Below are 19565 nucleotides of genomic sequence, written 5' to 3' on the forward strand. Positions count from 1 at the left end.
ACAACCGCAGGCAATGTGTATGCCTTTGTGTTGGCGGTGGGGTTATGGTATGGGCAGGCATAAGCTACGGACAACAAACACAATAGCATTTTATCTATGGCAATTTGAATTCACAGAGATACCGTGATGAGATCCTGAAGCCCATTGTCGTGCCATTCATCCGCCTCCATCACCTCATGTTTCAGCATGATAATACACAGCCCCATTCTCAAAGGATTTGTACACAATTCCTGGGAGCTGAAAATGTCCCAGTTCTTCCATAGCCTGCATAATCACCAGACATGTCACCCATTGAGCATGTTTGGGATGCTCTGTATTGACTAGTACGACAGCGTGTTCCAGTTCCCGCCAATATCCAAGAACTTCGCACTGCCATTAAAGAGGAGTGGGACAGCATTCCACAGGCCACAATCAACAGCCTGATCAACTCTATGCGAATGAGATGTGTCGCCCTGCATGAGGCAAGTGGTGGTCACACCAGATACTGACTGGTTTTCTGATCCACACCTAACAGATGCATATCTGTATTCCCAGTCATGTGAAATCCATAGATTAGGGCCTAATGAATTTATTTCAATTGACTGATTTCCTTATATGAACTGTAACTCAGTAAAATCTTAGAAAATGTTGCATGTTGCGTTTATGTTTTTGTTCAGTATATAACACCTTGTTGTTCAAACCATCTGTGCTGTGGACAAATGGCTTTTAATACTCTATTCAAACTAAAGCAACACTGACTTCATACTAAATGGCACCCTACTCCCTTTATAGTGCACTACTTTTGAACAGACTGTTCTACAAGATACTCTCCTTTACTCACTCGTTCGTGGGAGTCTGTGTATTGTATGTGTGCGCGTTCGTGCATGTGTGTGATTGCGATGATTTGTTTTTTTTCCCTTTGATAAACTGGGATAAGCTGACAAACAGATCTTCTTCTTAGCTCAGTACATTCATATTCATCAACAAAGTAATGTTGACAGTGTCTGACTCAAATAAGCTCAACTATGCTACAAGAAAATAATGTTATTTGTGACTGAGAAGGGCCCTTTCGCATGCCTAGACCTTTTTAGGTTGTCACTGTTAGAAACATTATAATAATGTCTATCTTTCTTTCCCTCCTCCCCTCCCTCCCCTCCAGTATCTTGTTTGCAGACATCGTGGGGTTTACCAGTCTGGCGTCTCAGTGTACTGCCCAGGAACTGGTCAAACTGCTCAACGAACTATTCGGGAAGTTTGACGAGCTGGCCACAGTGAGTACCTCCATCCTATTAGTCCCCTAACCTCAGTGTGTGTGTGTGTGGTGTGCATGCGTGCGTGTGTGCGGCTCAGCCAGGTCACCCGTGATACAAGTCAGTATTCCACGACCATGCATGTCTGAGGACGTCGGGAGATGATGTGGAAATGGGCCACTAGGGGCAACAGTGAGCACTGATGCCGTCAAGTAGGTTTTGGCCTTTGATTCCAAAGGTTGCAAGTTTGAATCCAGCGATATAAAGTTGTTTTTTATATTTTTGTTTTAAGCCTATACCAAACTTTAACCCTTACCTTAACCATTCGGAGTTAATACCTAACCTTAATAATTTGGAGTTATTGTCTGAACTTAACCCTAACCTTAAACACTTAGAAATGTTACGTTTTGAACAACTTCGAAATTTGACATTTGAGAAACATGGATGAACGTCTAATTCTGACGTGAGACTGTGAGAGCTGGTAGGTGTGGCTGGTAGGAAGGAGGTAGAGGCTGTTATCTGTGGCACATGCATTATTAATATGATAACAGTAGTCTGGCAGTAGAAAGCTTATCATGCTCCTAAGTTGCTTTACCAGGCCACAGCTTTAAACAGGCTTACTGAGCTTCACCCCTACAGATACACATACATTAGAGCATCTATCTCTCTCTCTCTCTCTCTCTCTTTCACGCTCTCTTGGTCTCTCTCTCTCTCTCTCTCTCTCTCTCTCTCTCTCTCTCTCTCTCCTTTCACCTGTTCTCCTCCCCCTCCCGTCTCCTCGTCTCTCGTCTCTCTCTCTCATCCTTCTCTCGTCTCTCTCTCTCCTTCTCTTTCGATCTCTCTCTCTCTCTTTTCACGCTCTCTCTCTATCATCTCTCTCAATTCAATTCAATTGACTTATTGACATGCAAGTTCATTATTACTTACATTGTCAAAGTATACATATCGCAAAAATTAAATAATATATATATGTATATATATACAAAATATATATATTTATATATAAATAAATGGGACCAACACAATAATAACAGTAGTAGTGGACATGGGATTACCATTAATAACAGCTACAACAACAATATTAATCAGAACAACAAACATTAAGCAATGGTAGTAGACCAGTGTCAACATGACTGAAAGACATATGACCTGGTATGAAGACAAAAACAAAAACTAAGCTAAATGTGGAAATATTATCAACATTACTTTGCATTTTTCACTGGCTGTCCCTCAGGCTGTGAGGAGGACACATATTTGGCTGCCAAAACTGCACATTTTGGGCTTTTCACCAATAAATATTTGATTTTTCTTCATCTTTTATAGTTTCAAATTCTTTGTATTGAGTTATAATTTTGGGGAAGAAATATGCTCTTAGTCTGAGTATTTTGTCACAGTGTAGTAGGAAATGCACCTCTCTCTACCTCTCCCTGGAGCAGAGTGAGCACAGCCTGTACTCTCTGGGCAGCCAGGAATGTCTGTGACAACCGGTCTCTTAGCCAGACTGTGCTCACTGATCTGTACCTAGTCAATGTTTTCCTCAGTTTTTATCAGTCACAGTGGTCAGATAAGTTGCCACATGTACTGTCTTTTAGAGCCAAATAGCATTGAAGTTTACTTTATTTTTTGTGGTGTCTTTCCAATAGGTTATATATTTTTCTTTTGTTTTTGATGAATTTGGTTGGCCAGATTTTCTGAGGCTGTCCTGAGCTCTATGGGGTTGTTGGGTTGGTGAACTGAGCCTCAGAACCAGCTGCTGAGGGACTCTTCTCTGGTTTCATCTCTTGACATTGTAGAGCTGTGTGATGGAATGTTTTGGGTCACTTGTTTTTAGATGGTTGTAAAATTTGATGGCTCTTTTTTCTATTCGATGATGAGGAGGGGTATTGCCCAATTCTCCCTACATGCGTTATTTGATATTTTCTTTGTACTTGCAATACAGTCTTGCAAAAACTCTGCATGCAATATTTCAATTGATTTGTCCCATTTGGTGAATTTCATTATTAGAGAGTGACACCCATACTTCACTGCCATATAGAGCAATTGGTCTATAACTGATTGAAACATTTTGAGCCAGATTCTAATTGGAATTTCAATTTTGATGTTCCTTTTAATGCATAAGAATGCTCTTCTTGGCTTTGTCTCTCAGCTCATTCACAGCCATGTGAAAAGCTACCTGTGTGCTGATATTTAGTCCTAGATATGTGTAGTTTTTGGTGTTTCAAAGAACCGTGTCAAATAGAATTTATATTTGTCATCCTTATTTCGACCTTTTTTGGAATATCATTATATTTGTTTTTTTAGTTACGTCAGCAGCCCAGGTCTGACAACCTGTGGAGACGATCTAGGTGCTGCTGTAACCCTCTTAGTGGAGACAGCAGCACCAGGTCATCTGCGTACACAGACACTTGATTTCAGTGTTGTGTAGGGTGATCCAGTGCTCCGATTCTTCTAATGTTTTTGCCAATTCATTAATGTAGATGTTAAATAATGTTGGACTATGGCAGCCCTGTTTCACTCCACGCCCCTGAGAGAAGAAGTCTGTTTGCTTGTTGCCAATTTTAACCGCACATTTGTTTTTAGTGGACATTGATTTAATAAAATCATATATTTTCCCTCCAATACCACTTTCTATTAGTTTATAAAAAAGACCTTTGTGCCAAATTGAATCAAATGCTTTCTTGAAATCTACAAAACACGAGTAGATTTTGCCTTTGTTTTGGTTAACTTGTTTATCAATTAGAGTGTGGAGGATGTAAATGTGGTCTGTTGTACGATAATTTTTTAGAAATCCAATCTGGCTTCTGCTCAGGACGTTGTGTTCGTCAAGGAAATTATGTAGTCTGCTATTTATAATACTGCAGAGAATTTTCCCCAAGTTGCTGTTAACGCAAATTCCTCTGTAATTATTTGGGTCAAATTTGTCTCCATTTTTATAGATTGTTGTGATCAATCCCTGGTTCCAAATATCGGGGAAAATACCTGCAGTGAGGATAATGTTGAAGAGTTTGAGTATAGCCAATTTGAATTTGTGGTCTGTATATTTGATCATTTCATTTAAAATACCATCAGCACCACAGGCCTTTTTGGGTTGGAGATAGCATAGTTTTTCCAATAATTCTTCTTCTGTAATTGGGGTATCCACAGGATTCTGATAGTCTTTGACTGCTAATTCAAGGATTTGTAATTTTTCTTGTATATCTTTTTGTTCTGGGCTCTTTGTTATATTGCTGTAGAGGTTTGCAAAGTGATTTCTCCACATATCCCCATTTTGGATAGCCAATTCCTCATGATGAGGTTTGTTTAATTTATTCCAATTCTCCCAGAAGTGGTTTGATTCTATGGATTCCTCAATTCCATCCAGCTGATTTCTAATGTGCTGTTCCTTTTTTGTTCTTAGGGTGCGTTTGTATTGCTTCAGTGTTTCCCCATATTGAAGGCGTATATTTTTGTTGTCTGGTTCTCTGTGTTTTTGATTAGATATATTTCTCAATGACTTCTCAATTATGTATTTCTCTCTCTCTCTCTCTCTGTCTTTCTCTCACACTGAGCTACACCCCACAACTACAGTATCAGATATCCTGTTTATTTAAAATGTTACGGTGACTCATAGCATGTGTGTGTTTGCAAGAGGAAAATTATGCCGTACTGTACGAAATACAATATGTAAATCCACTCAAAGATGGATGCACATGCGCAAGCATGCCTCTTTCATTTCCTCCACCTCATTTTCTCTTTCCTTCCTATGTCTCTAGAAATCTATTTTACTCGTCATTTTTCCATATCTCACGCTCCAATTCTGTTCTTTCGGATGATCCCTCTATCTCTCTCACTCGAATTCTCTCTGCTCCTTGACCTTCTCCTCCCCTCCCTTCTTCCATCCCTCTCTCTCTCATCCACTCTGTCCCTCAGGCCTTGTATCATTCTGCCGGTCGATACATTCCTTGACATAATAAGGTAGGAAAGTAAATTGAAGATCCATCTCTCTTGTTCTTTCAGTCATTTTCTCTCTCTTTTCCTTTTATTTAATTCTCTTTGTCTCTGGCAGGTATCCACCACCGGCTCTCTATTATAGAGGAACAGGAGGAGTATAACTGAGTAGTAGAAACCCCTAGAACACGAAAATATGTTCAAACACACTCAAACCAGTCTTTGTCAACTTTAAGGGTTGAATCCCAGAGTTTTTACTAATAAGGAAAGCAAAGCTTATTTTATGTCTTAAAGCACGAGGAAAGCAAAGCTTATTTTATGTCTTCCCATCTCTATGCTACCACACTTTATGAGCATATCTCTTGAAACTACTAACGCATGCACGCACGCTACACATGCATGTCATACCAACACACACACACAACACCAACACACACACACACACACACACACACACACACACACACACACACACACACACACACACACACACACACACACACACACACACACACACACACACACACACACCACACACACACACACACACACACCCATGATTATGTCACATGATTAGCATTATCCCCTCTTGAGTCTGAAACGGTGTCTCAGCAATCAGCTTAACTTGGAGAGAGAGATGGGGTGAGAGAGAGAGTGAAATAAATTAAAGGGAGAGAGAGAGGAGGGAGGGAGGGAATGGAGAGAGAGATGGAGAGAGAGAGATGAAATAATATAGAGGAGAGAGAGACAGAGTGAGAAAAGGGAGAGAACAAGATTGAGAATACAGAGAGAGATAACACGAGAGAGGGAGAGGGAGAGAAAGAGAAGGAAGTAGAAGAAGAGAGATTAAGAGGTAGAGTATATTTCTAAGTAAGTTTCTATCTAGCGTTGAGACTGTCAGGTTGATATTTTTGCTGTCCCTTTAAAGAATGAAGGATGGAGTATGAAAGGATTGCAGAGATTTAAACAGAGGATAAAATAAATGGAGATAATTAATTAAGAGATTAAGAGGGAGGTTAGGTCACTCTGTGTAATGCTTTACATCCACATAACATGTCCTACACATTAGTTTAGTACCAAATGGCACCCTATTCTATTGATAGTGGCGGTAGGTAGCCTTGTGGTTAGAGTGTTGGGCCAGTAACCGAAAAGGTTAAAATCTGTCATTCTGTCCTGAGCAGTTACCCACTGTTCCCGGACGCCGAAGACGTGGATGTCGATAATGGCAGCCCCCCCCCCCCCCCCCCACCTCTCTGATTCAGAGGGGTTGGGTTAAATGCGGAAGTCACATTTCAGTTGAACGCATTCAGTTGTACAACTGACTAGGTCTTTCCCTTACTGTTGACCAGGGCTCTAAGGGAGATAGAGAGTCGTGATCAAAAGTAGTGCACTATATGTTAAGTTCATGTTTTAAGTTTCCCTATATTTCTGTTATTACGGTGCTATCACTTTGTTTTTTAGTACTCCTGCGCAGTAGTCTCACTGTTGGTGACCTGGCCTGAGCGCTATGGCAACCATATATTGTGGAAATACGGTTTAATAAATGTTGTTGAAACTGGAACCTAGTCATTGTGTCATTTTAAGTTAACACTACAGTATATAGGAATAGGGGGCCATTTGGGATGCAGACAATGAGACATACAGTTGAAGTCGGAAGTTTACATACACGAAGGTTGGAGTCATTCAAAATAATTTTTCAACCACTCCACAAATGTCTTGTTAACAAACTATAGTTTGGCAAGTCGTTAGGACATCTACTTTGGCATGACACAAGTAATTTTTCCAACAATTGTTTTACAGACAGATTATTTCACTTATAGTTCACTGTATCACAATTCAGTGGGTCAGAAGTTACATACACTAAGTTAACTGTGTCTTTAAACAGCTAGCGAAATTCCAGAAAATGATGTCATGGCTTTAGAAGCTTCTGATAGGCTAACAGACATCATTTGAGTCAGTTGGAGGTGTACCTGTGGATGTATTTCAAGGCCTACCTTCAAACTCAGTGCCTCTTTGCTTGACATCAATGGGAAAATCAAACGAAATCAGCCAAGACCTCAGAAAAACATTTACATTTAAGTCATTTAGCAGACGCTCTTATCCAGAGCGACTTACAAATTGGAAAGTTCATACATATTCATCCTGGTCCCCCGTGGGGAATGAACCCACAACCCTGGCGTTGCAAGCGCCATGCTCTACCAACTGAGCCACACGGGACCGTGGAGGTCTACAAAAACAATTGTAGAACTCCACAAGTCTCCATTTCCAAACGCCTGAAGGTACCACATTCATCTGTTCAAACAATAGTACGCAAGTATAAACACAATGGGACCACGCAGCCGTCATACCTCAGGAAGGAGACATGTTCTGTCTCCTAGAGATGAACGTAACTTTGGTGCGAAAAGTGCAAATCAATCCCAGAACAACAGCAAAGACCCTGTGAAGATGCTGGAGGAGAACAGGTACAAAAGTATCTAATATCCACAGTAAAACGAGTCCTATATCGACATAACCTGAAAGGCCGCTCAGCAAGGACAAAGCACTGCTCCAAAACCTCCATAAAAAAGCCAGACTACGGTTTGCAACTACACATAGGGACAAGATCGTACTTTTTGGAGAAATGTCTTCTGGTCTGATGAAACAAAATAGAACTGTTTGGCATAATGACCATCGTTATTTTGGAGGAAACAGGGGGAGGCTTGCAAGCCGAAGAACACCATCCCAACCGTGAAGCACGGGGGTGGCAGCATCATGTTGTGGGGTGTTTGCTGCAGGAGGGACTGGTGCACTTCACAAAATAGATGGCCTCATGAGGAAGGAAAATCATGTGGATATATTGAAGCAACATCTCAAGACATCAGTCAGGAAGTTAAAGCTTGGTCGCAAATGGTCTTCCAAATGGACAATGATCTCAAGCATACTTCCAAAGTTGTGGCAAAATGGCTTAAGAACAGCAAAGTCAAGGTATTAGAGTGGCCATCACAAAGCCCTGACCACAATCCGATTGAAAATGTGTGTGCAGACCTGAAAAAACATGTGCGAGGAAGGAGGCCTACAAGCCTGACTCAGTTACACCAGCTCTGTCAGGAGGAATGGGCCATAATCTACCTAATTTATTGTGTGAAGCTTGTGGAAGGCTACCCGAAATGTTTGACCCATGTTAAACTATTTAAAGGCAATGCTACCAAATACGAATTGAGTGTATGTACACTTCTGACCACTGGAATGTGATGGAAGAAATAAAAGCTGAATAAAATCATTCCTCTACTATTATTCTGACATTTCACATTCTTAAAATTAAGTGGGGATCCTTACTGACCTAAGACAAGGATTTTTTAACTAGGATTAAGTGTCAGGAATTTGTGAAAAACTGAGTTTTAAATGTATTTGGCTAAGGTGTATGTAAACTTCCGACTCCAACTGTATATGGGTGACAGTAGTGCTCTACATAATAGATGTGGAGGACATAACTGCAGTGCAATATGAGTCTTTCTGTCTATGAATCAGTTATGGATTTTGATATAAGAAAGTCAATATAGAAGAAATTCATGAGTGTTTTTTGTGTGTGAGCACGTGTGTGTGTATGGTGTGTGTGCGTGCGTGCATGTGTGTGTGTGTGTGTGTATGTGTGCGTGTGTGTGTGTGTGCGCATATGTGTGCGTGTGTGCGCATGTGTGTGTATGCGTGTGCGCATGTGCTGTATGGGTTTTTGTGTAGTTGCAGCTGTGGCTAATTGAGATTTATACCCTGTCGTGTTTGGCCAACAGGCAAGGGGAAATTCACTGCTCCAACCGGGTCTGTCACAGCAGCCTAAGCCTGCTACTCTGTTGTTACGTGACAACACACACACACACACACACACACACACACACACACACACACACACACACACACACACACACACACACACACACACAGACACAGACACAGACACAGACACAGACACAGACACAGACACAGACACAGACTCACACGAACACACACTCTGCCTTGCTCTAGGATAATGATCCAGGTTGTGATTTCTCGTATCCTTCCTCCCACGCCAGAATATTTCTGCTCCTGGGAGCAGAAAACCGGAGCTCCCCGTCTCCTCTCATCTCATCTCCGCCTCTCACTGCACTTGCCATGCATCTCTCCCCTGTGTGTGTGTTTGTGTGTGCGTGTGTGTGTGTGAAGGTCGGTGCCTTCAGCCTAATTATTGTATGTCTACCCTTACGTGTCTCTGATGTGCTGATGTGTGATATGGTGCTAACTGGAAATCCCAGTGTTTTCTGGTTAGGTTTTTGTGTACCTGTGTACCTGTGTACCTGTGTACCTGTGTGTGTACGCCTCTGTCTGTGGTTGTGTATGTGCGTCAACAGTAGGTGTGTGTTCTAGTGTGTGTTCTTGTGAATGTGTACGTGCATCTGCGTGTGTCTGTGTGTGTCTTTATATCTCTGTCTGTGTGTGTATTTGTGTGTGTGTTGTTGATGCTGGTGAATTTGTGCTCTGTGACAAATAGCTAATCTCTGTGGGAATGTGTGGGAGGGATTCTACTTCAAGAGCATGTCGGAGCTATTAGAGAGCCTGAAACACACACACACACACACACACACACACACACACACACACACACACACACTGAATATCTCTGATATTCTACATTTTCATATTGAGTCCTACTCATTATTTCCAGACACACAGTGGAAACAATTGGGTCTCATTCAATCAAATCCTGTAACCTGATTTCCTAGTCGTCATAACCCTGGCTACAAGAAAGTACATTCTGATTCATATAGCTGTCTGGGTTCAGGTCTTGACAGGCAAAAAGGTTTCTTCGCCATTCGGACAGTTCTTGAGTCATATTACCTTGGTTTTTTATGATTGCGGGTAATCTTTACAAATATTTTTTTCCTGTTGTCTTTCCTGCCTTGTTAGAGCAGCCAAATACTGCACACAAATTGACCTACAGTATTGTGATGAATCTTTGTATTTGTCTTTGTCAGGCTGCACAGCTGAACGCTCAATGCTGGAAACACTCAGCTACTCGGTTTGTTGTTTTTGACCCAAAAAATTACTGTTTTTTGCATGAATTCCGCGATGCGGTTAGCTTTCAACATCTAGAACTGTTATTTGTTGTCCCCGAAATCCCGCTTAACAGACCGTTTGAAGCCTGCTTGACGAGCCGCTAACCTTAGCTAGCTAGCTAAGCTAAGCTGCTAGCCATCATCTAAGGATTTTCCCGATCTTGTAGCGTCTCTTCCCATGCAGGCCTCCCCATTCAGAGGAAGAGGCGAATGCTTCCTGCCATGACCGACCCAGCAGACTCAGACCAGCTCCACAATGCTGTCTCCCTGCAAGGAGCCACCATTGGACGACACGAGGAGTTACTGCAATGTCTTATGTAGGGACTCCATACCCTTGCAGAACGCCATGACCAGGCGTTTCCCCACTGTCGAAGATTTTATAAAGGCATGGCAGGATAGACATAGGTCTGTAACAGTTTGGGTCTAGAGTGTCTCCCCCTTTGGGGATCTCAGACGATACGAAAGAGAGGTTGAATAGGCTAGTAAATAGGGGTTGCAAAAATTTTGGCGGATCATTTTAGAAAGAGAGGGTCCAGATTGTCTAGCCCAGCTCACACCCGTAATCTGAGTGGGCATCCCCACTCAGCCCCTCTCCATTCCCATGGACGTTAGAGTGCTAGCGTACATCCAGGGCGTACATCCATGGTGCAGCTGCAATGTTTCCTGGGATTCGCAAACTTTTAGATAACCGGATGTTTGTGCCTGACGCTGTCCGCTCCTCAGTCCTGGAGTGGGCCCACTCCTCCAGGCTTGCCTGCCACCAGGGATCCCATCGGACCCTAGACTTTGTTCAACAATGCTTTTGGAGGCCTACCATGGTCCCGGACGTCTCCGCATCCGTGGCTACCTACAAGGTCTGTGCGCAGAACAAGACTCCTCGGCAAGCTCCGCCTGGTCTTCTTCAACCACTGCCTGTCCCTCACCATCCCTGGTCTCACATATCCCTGGACTTCATCACGGGTCTTCACCCGTCTGATGGCAACACCGCCATCCTGACAGTAGCGAACGTCCTCGGTTGCTATGATAGCCAATTAACTTTAGCTAGCTAAGTAACCTTAGTCAACGTAAGACTGTAACATTCGCTAATGTGTATGGCCAGTTCATGCAGCACATTATGTCATACTTTCTTACACAAAACATAACTAGTTAGTTAACGTTAATTACATTAAGTTTAAAACCACCACATTTTGGGAAACTGCCATGCTAATCACTTTCATTTGCATTACACAGACCAAGCTATGGGTTAGCCATATTTCAGACAGGACAAACACTACAGTTAGCTACGCTACATTTCTTAAGAACAACCAAGACCACAGTACAAACCCCAATTACGAAAACAAATTGTTTTGTTAATAAGAAACAGTAAGTTAGCTATGGTGAACAGTCGTGGTCGGTACTGTTTAAGATGAGGCAGGACATTTTATTTTTACTTTTTATGAGCAAGGCCTTATTTCTATTACAGCATATTGGATGACTGTCAATGTAACATTGCTAGGTTTAGACTGCTACATGAAACTAGAATTTTCCCTATACCCATCATGGGTTCGCTACAACCTTGCATATGAATGAAAGTTTACAACATCGAGAGAAATTAGAGTAATCAAGGTGACTGACAGTGACACATTCAATACTGCCTTGCACACTCTTGCCTGCATCTAGCTGATCTAGGTTGTAATCATTAGTCCAACAGTTGCAAATTAAAATTTCTATTGGACAAATTCAGGTATGTTTAACTCCGTTTCATTCTGTTTGCTTCCGTTTAAGAATTTTTCAACATAATTGGTGGAATGAATACACCCCTGATCACACGCAAGCACGGCCACAATTTCGCCACTGTACTGAGGATAGGATACATTGTCACCACGATAAATCTACGAAAATCAATCATTTCAAAAAGCATTTTCTACGGCTGGCCATGCTTTCGATCTGGCTACCCCTACCCGGCCAACATCTCAGCACCCCCTGCAGCAACTTGCCCAAGCCCCCCCCCCCGCTTCTCCTTCACCCAAATCCAGACAGCTGATGTTCTGAAAGAGCTGCAAAATCTGGATCCCTACAAATCAGCTGGGCTAGACAATCTGGACCCTCTCTTTCTAAAATGATCCACCAAAATTTTTGCAACCCCTATTTACTAGCCTATTCAACCTCTCTTTCGTATCGTCTGAGATCCCCAAAGGGGGAGACACTCTAGACCCACACTGTTACAGACCTATGTCTATCCTGCCATGCCTTTATAAAATCTTCGACAGCCAAGTTAACAAACAGATCACCGACCATTTTGAATCCCACCGTACCTTCTCCACTATGCAATCTGGTTTCCAAGCTGGTCATGGGTGCACCTCAGCCACGCTCAATGTCCTAAACAATATCATAACCGCCATCGATAAAAGACAGTACTGTGCAGCCGTCTTCATCGACCTGGCCAAGGCTTTCGACTCTGTCAATAACCACATTCTTATTGGCAGACTCAATAGCCTTGGCTTCTCAAATGACTGCCTCGCCTGGTTCACCAACTACTTCTCAGATAGAGTTCAGTGTGTCAAATCGGAGGGCCTGTTGTTCAGACCTCTGGCAGTCTCTATGGGGGTGCCACAGGGTTCAATTCTCGGGCCGACTCTTTTCTCTGTATATATCAATGATGTCGCTCTTGCTGCTGGTGATTCTCTGATCCACCTCTAGGCAGACGACGCCATTCTGTATACATCTGGCCCTTGTTTGGACACTGTGCTAACAAACCTCCAAACGAGCTTCAATCCCATACAACACTCCTTCCAACCGCTTTTAAATGCAAGTAAAACTAAGTGCATGCTCTTCAACCGATTGCTGCCCGCACCCTCCTGCCCGACTAGCATCACTACTCTGTACGGTTCTGATTTAGAATATGTGGACAACTACAAATACCTAGGTGTCTGGTTAGACTGTAAACTTTACTTCCAGACTCACATTAAGAATCCCCAAAACAAAATTAAATCTTGAATCGGCTTCCTATTTCGCAACAAAGCATCCTTCACTCATGCTGCCAAATATACCCTCGTAAAACTGACTATCCTACCGATCCTTGACTTCAGCGATGTCATTTACAAAATAGCCTTCAACACTCTACTCAGCAAATTGGATGTAGTCTATCACAGTGCCATCCATTTTGTCACCAAAGCCACATATACTACCCACCACTGCGACCTGTATGCGCTCGTTGGTTGGCCCTCATTTCATATTCGTCGCCAAATCCACTGGCTCCAGGTCATCTACAAGTCTTTGCTAGGTAAAGCCCCACCTTATCTCAGCTCACTGGTCACCATAGCAGCACCCACCCGTAGCATGCGCTCCAGTAGGTATTTTTCACTGGTCATCCCCAAAGCCAACTCCTCCTTTGGCCGCCTTTCCTTACAGTTCTCTGCTGCCAATGACTGGAACGAATTGAAAAAATCACAGAAGCTGGAGTCTTATATCTCCCTCACTAACTGTAAGCATCAGCTGTCAGAGCAGCTTACCGATCATTGCACCTGTACATAGTCCATCTGTAAATAGCCCACCCAACTACCTCATTCCCATATTGTTATTTATTTTTTGCTCCTTTACACCCCAGTATCTCTACTTGCACATTCATCTTCTGCACATCTATCACTCCAGTGTTTAATTTGCGAAATTGTAATTATTTAGCCCCTATAGCCTATTTATTGCCTTACCTCCCTAATCTTACTACATTTGCACACACTGTATATAGACCTTTCTATTGTGTTATTGACTGTATGTTTGTCTGTGTAACTCTGTGTTGTTTGTGTCGCACTGCTTTGCTTTATTTTGACCAGGTCGCAGTTGTAAATGAGAACTTGTTCTCAGCTGGCCTACCTGCTTAAATAAAGGTGAAATAAAAAATAAACAAATCTTGGCCAGGTCGCAGTTGTAAATGGGAACTTGTTCTCTACTGGCCTACCTGCTTAAATAAAGGTGAAATTTAAAAAAAGATCTCTCCTCCTCTCACCTTTTTCCTTTGATTGTGGACTTCAGTGCACAAAACAACATGTGGCCTGTCACCTTATTAATGTCATAGTCAACATAGCTAGTACAACTAACACGTTAGTAAACCCGCTACAATCACGCAGTATAGTGTACAGCAAGCAGTTTAGCAGTTACACTGGCAGGCCCCGGTGGTCAATACATTAATAAAATCTTTCCTTGACTTGGAAGAGTTCCAGTGTTGGATAGCCATAGTCAGCTAGCTAACATAGCATCCCTCTCTGTTTGAACTGGGTGTTTGAGTTGGCTAAACTAGCTAGCTGCATATGCTAACTAAGTGAAAGTGAAAATAAATAAAAAATATATACCCACGAAATATAGCGAGCACGCTCTCTCTCTCTTGCTTCTCCTTAATTTTGGAATAAATTAATTAAAAACTGTTCAACTATTGTCTTTCTCTTTCTTTGAGTCAACTGCTGAATGCACCAAGGTGTCTGTTTAAACTACTAGCACACAGCTCATTCACCCATGCATACTCTACAAGACATGGCACCAGAGGTCTCTTCACAATCCTCAAGTCAAGAACAGACTATAGGAGGTACAAAGTACTACGTAGAGCCATGACTACATGGAACTCTATTCCACATCAAGTAACTGATGCAAGCAGTAGCATCAGATTTAAAAAACAGATAAACATACACCTTATGGAACAGCGGGGACTGTGAAGAGACACACACACAGGAACACACAGGAACAGACACACACTCTACACACATGTACTGATCATTGTAATATTGTTGTATAGCGGTATTATACATTTTGTATTGTAGATTTGTAGTAGTGTAATAATGTTATATGATGTACTGTTCTTTTGCTTTATGTGTGATTTAAGTGCCTAAGTGTGTTTGGAACCCTGCCTTGGCAGCAGCTAATGGGGATCCTTAATAAATACAAATACAAACTACTCACCACATTTTATGCACTGTAGTGCTAGGTAGCTGTAGCTTATGCTTTTAGTACTAGATTCCTTCTCTGATCCTTTGATTGTGTGGACATCATGTCAGTTCATGCTGCAAGAGCTCTGATATGTTCCTCCGTAAGTTGTCATAATTACTGTGTAAGTCTATAGAAGAGGGTGAGAACCATTAGCCTCCTAGGTTTTGTATTGAAGTCAATGTACACAGGAGGACAGAAGCTAGCTGTCCTCCTGCTACACCATGGTGCTAACCTACAGAGTGCTGCTGAGGCAACTGTAGACCTTCATTGCAAAACAGTGTGTTTTAATAAATTATTTAGGGACATGTGAATATATATTTAGTATAATTTTATCTAAAAATTATAACTTTTTTAATGTTTCACAATTTTTATTTTTATGAAATTCACTGACGTGGATGGTCCTCCCCTTCCTCCTCTGAGGAGCCTCCACTGATGTTGAACCACATATAGTAAATGGTTCAACCAGAAACGCACATGCAATCAGAACCTCCATTGTGCATGCTTACCATACTGACAGCATTGCTGTTTCAAACCCCTGTCGAATAAATTCCAGCTCCAGCATAAACTCCATCTTCTGTCGTCTTGACATTTATAATCCAAATGTGTGCTGACTGATTAACACAGTGTCAATTTACTTTTCAGTGAGTACACAGAAAATCTGAAATCGCCATCCACAAGTAAAACGTAGTCAGGAGGCTCCACATACTGAACCAGGTTAAAACAACAACATCAGAATCATTACTTACTTACGTGACTTGCTGTGTGCCAGACTGGTCTCATAGACTAGACGTAACATAGTAAATGTAAATCCTGACATGAACAAAAAGACAAGAACGAGCTCCAAAAACACCCAAATATGTCCTTTAAGAAACGGACACGCTCTCAGTATAGTGAGGTATGACTTTAGATGTTTTACACATGGAATTCCGAAATGTATCTGCAACTTTATAATCCATTTTGGTCGAGTCATGTTGTTTCCCCCACGGAGCTGTGCAGCCCGAGCGTGCCCCTATAATACATGGAAGTTGCAAAAAATGGATTATAACATTGCGGATAAAGTTAGCAACGTCACAATTTCATGTGTACAACATCTAAAGACCTACATCACTATACTGAGAGTGTGTCCGTTTCTAAAAGGACCTATTTGGGTGTTTTTGGAGCTCGTTCCTGTCTTTTGCTTGCCTTGATACTGCACATTGAGCAATGAGGAGGTGAATCGCGATAAGTTTCTCAAAGACAAGCCAAATCACAAACAAAAGCGTAATTTACAGAAAAATTGAGATTTACTTCAGAAATAGGAAACGTCTCCTCTAATGCAAAAACGAGGGTGGTTAGTCAGTGTGGAAAAATTAGCATAGAGCACGAATATCTAGCAACCCAAAAGTTCGAAACTCATCATGGACAACTAGCATTTTAGCTAATTACCAACTTTGCAACTACTTACTACTTTTTTGATACTTTGCACCTACTTAGCATGTTAGCTATCACTTCCCTTAACCCTAACGTTAACCCTTTAACCTCACTCCTAACCTTAACCCTAACCCCTTGCCTAGCTAAGGTTAGCCACGTAGCTAACATTAGCGTTAGACACCTAGCTAACGCTAGCCACAACAAATTGGAATTCGTAAATTATCATACGTATTGCAAATTCATAACATATTGTACAAATAGAAAATTCGTAACATATCAAACGAATTCATAACATATCTTGCAAAATGGATCACGGTAATCCACAAAGTAAGACAAACCATACGAAACTTAACATATCACACTAAATGGAGTGTTACAGATTTACGTTCAGAATAATACGAAATGCTATGAGATCAGGTTGCAGCCAGCCTGCAGCGGCGTGCACTTAAAATAACATGAAATGCTTGTTAACTACATGATTAAATGAGTCTGTTTTCAACAAATTAACTGTTTTAGACTATTGTACACCACATGTCCAAAGTATGTGGACACCTGCTCGTTGAACATCTCATTAAAAAATCATGGCCGTTAATATGGAGTTGGTCTCGCCTTTGCTGCTTTAACAGCCTCCACTCTTCTGGGAAGGCTTTCCACTAGATGTTGGAACATTGCTGCGGGGACTTGCTTCCATTCAGCCACAAGAGCATTAGAGTGGTTTGGCACTGATGTTGGACGATTAGGCCTGGCTCACAGTCGGCATTCCAATTCAGCCCGAAGGTGTTTGATGGGGTTGAGGTCAGGGCTCTGTGCAGGCCAGTCAAGTTCTTCCACACTGATCTCAACAAACCATTTCTGTATGGTCTTCCCCAAACTGTTGCCACAAAGTTGGAAGCACAGAATCATCTAGATAGAATGTCATTGTATGCTGTAGCGTTAAGATTTCTCTTCACTGGAACTAAGGGGCCTAGCCCAAACCATGAAAACAACCCCAGACCATTACTCCTCCTCCACCAAACTTTACAGTTGGCACTATGCACTGGGGCAGGTAGCGTTTTCCTGGCATCTGCCAAAACCAGATTTGTCCGTCGGACTGCCAGATGGTGACTCATCCCTCCAGAGAACGCGTTTTCACTGCTCCAGAGTCCAAATGCGGCAATCTTTACACCACTCCAGCCGATGCTTTTCTTTCTGCATGGTGATCTTAGGCTTGTGTGCGGCTGCTCGACGAAGGAAACCCATTTCATGAAGCTTCCAATTTGGCTTGGTCCCTAAGACCCCTTTTTACATGTTACACACTTCAGGACTCGGCGGTCCCGTTCTGTGAGCTTGTGTGGCCTACTATATCGCAGCTGAGCCGGTGTTGCTCCTAGACGTTTCCACTTCACAATAACATCACTTACAGTTTACCAGGGCAGCTCTAGCAGGGCAGAAATTTGAGGAAGTGACTTGTTGAGGAAGTGACTAAAAAGTAACTGAGCTCTTCAGTAAGGCCATTCTGCTGACAATGTTTGTTTATTGAGATGGCTGTGTGCTCAATTTTATACACCTGTCAGCAACAGGTGTGGCTTAAATTGGCGAATCCACTAATTTCAAGGGGTGTCCACATACTTTTGTATATATAGTGTATTTTAACCAAACAATATAAATAAACGTGAAATCACTACTTAGTGAATGAACACTTCCAGACATTTAAACGGTTTGTTGAGGTCAATGTGTTAAGAACAGGCATCATAGTGCAATGGTTAAAGTTACCGCTTGTGTATCAGAACATTGCGGGTTTGCATCCCGGAGCAGATATTTTTACCATTATTTTGTTTATAGTTTTGACAGCCCCCTCCCGACACACACACACTTATTTGCATTTATTAGGTGGCCCTTAAAAAGAGCCTTTGGGTTCGTGGAGAGGCAGGCAAGTGCCAGTGCGTGTGGTGGTTTGTGTTAGTACTACTGTATGACCAATATACCAGGGCTAAGGGCTGTATCCAGGCACTCCACGTTGCATCGTGCTAAGAACAGCCCTTAGCCATTGTATATTAGTCATATACCACAGCCCCTCAGGCCTTATTGCTTAATTACACTGAACAAAAATATAAACTCAACATGCAACAGTTTCAAAGATTTTACTGAGTTACAGTACAGTTCATATAAGGAAATCAGTCAGTTGAAATACATTCATTAAGCCCTAATCTATGGATTTCACATGACTGGGCAGGGGTGCAACCATGGGTGGGCCTGGAAGGGCATAAGCCCACCCACTTGGCAGCCAAGCCCACCCACTAGGGAGGCAGGCCCAGCCAATCAGACTTTGTCATGGCGCTGACAGACACATGAAAACTCTGGTTCTAGCTCCTAAGGAACTTTGAAGTGTATATGTTTTTTGTGTTATTTCTTACATTATTTGCCCAGAATTTGATTTATTTTATTATATACAGCCAGAAAGAGGCAGTCGGAGTGGACTTCTAGTCCGACTCAGGAGGCTTGCACACCATCCAGTATATTACTCTTGAATGTTCAGTCCCTGGACAATAAAGTAGACAAGCTCAGGGCGAAGATATCCTTCCAGAGAGACATCAGGGACTGTAACATACTCTGTTTCACGGAATCATGGTTCTCTCCGGATATACTGTCCCCGTCCATACAGCCAGATGGGTTCTCAGTAGACAGGAATAAAGAACTCTCCGGGAAGAAGAAAGGTGGATGAGTATGTTTCATGATTAACTTTTCATTGTGTGATTGTTTATCACATCTTCTCCTGCTCCTCCCCTCCGGCATACGACGTTGCCAGAATACTAACCACAGGTCCTGGGATTCATCATTGCACACACCTGGACTTCATTCCCTTCATTCTTTCCTCCCCTTTATATGTCACTCACTTATGTTTTTTCACCAGTTGGTATTGTTCTTGTTTACTGGCGTGTAGCCTTATGGTATTGACTTGTTACTGGTTTTGTTGTTTTATTAAACGTTTCACCTGCACCTG

At 42.1% G+C, this 19565-nt stretch overlaps 1 protein-coding gene across 1 annotated transcript in view; it reads left to right on the forward strand.

Moving 5' to 3' along the window:
• Nucleotides 1–1138: 1138 nt before the first annotated feature.
• LOC112070221 (adenylate cyclase type 1-like) overlaps nt 1139–19565 on the forward strand; it is a gene marked incomplete at its 5' end in the record, with an annotated part of 65648 nt that continues 47221 nt past the window's right edge. Inside the window, 1 exon segment of the mRNA XM_070438879.1 lies at nt 1139–1250. Coding sequence (XP_070294980.1) covers nt 1139–1250 — 112 coding nt within the window.

Source organism: Salvelinus sp. IW2-2015, unplaced genomic scaffold (genome assembly GCF_002910315.2).
Source record: "Salvelinus sp. IW2-2015 unplaced genomic scaffold, ASM291031v2 Un_scaffold1262, whole genome shotgun sequence".
Lineage (NCBI taxonomy): Eukaryota > Metazoa > Chordata > Actinopteri > Salmoniformes > Salmonidae > Salvelinus > Salvelinus sp. IW2-2015.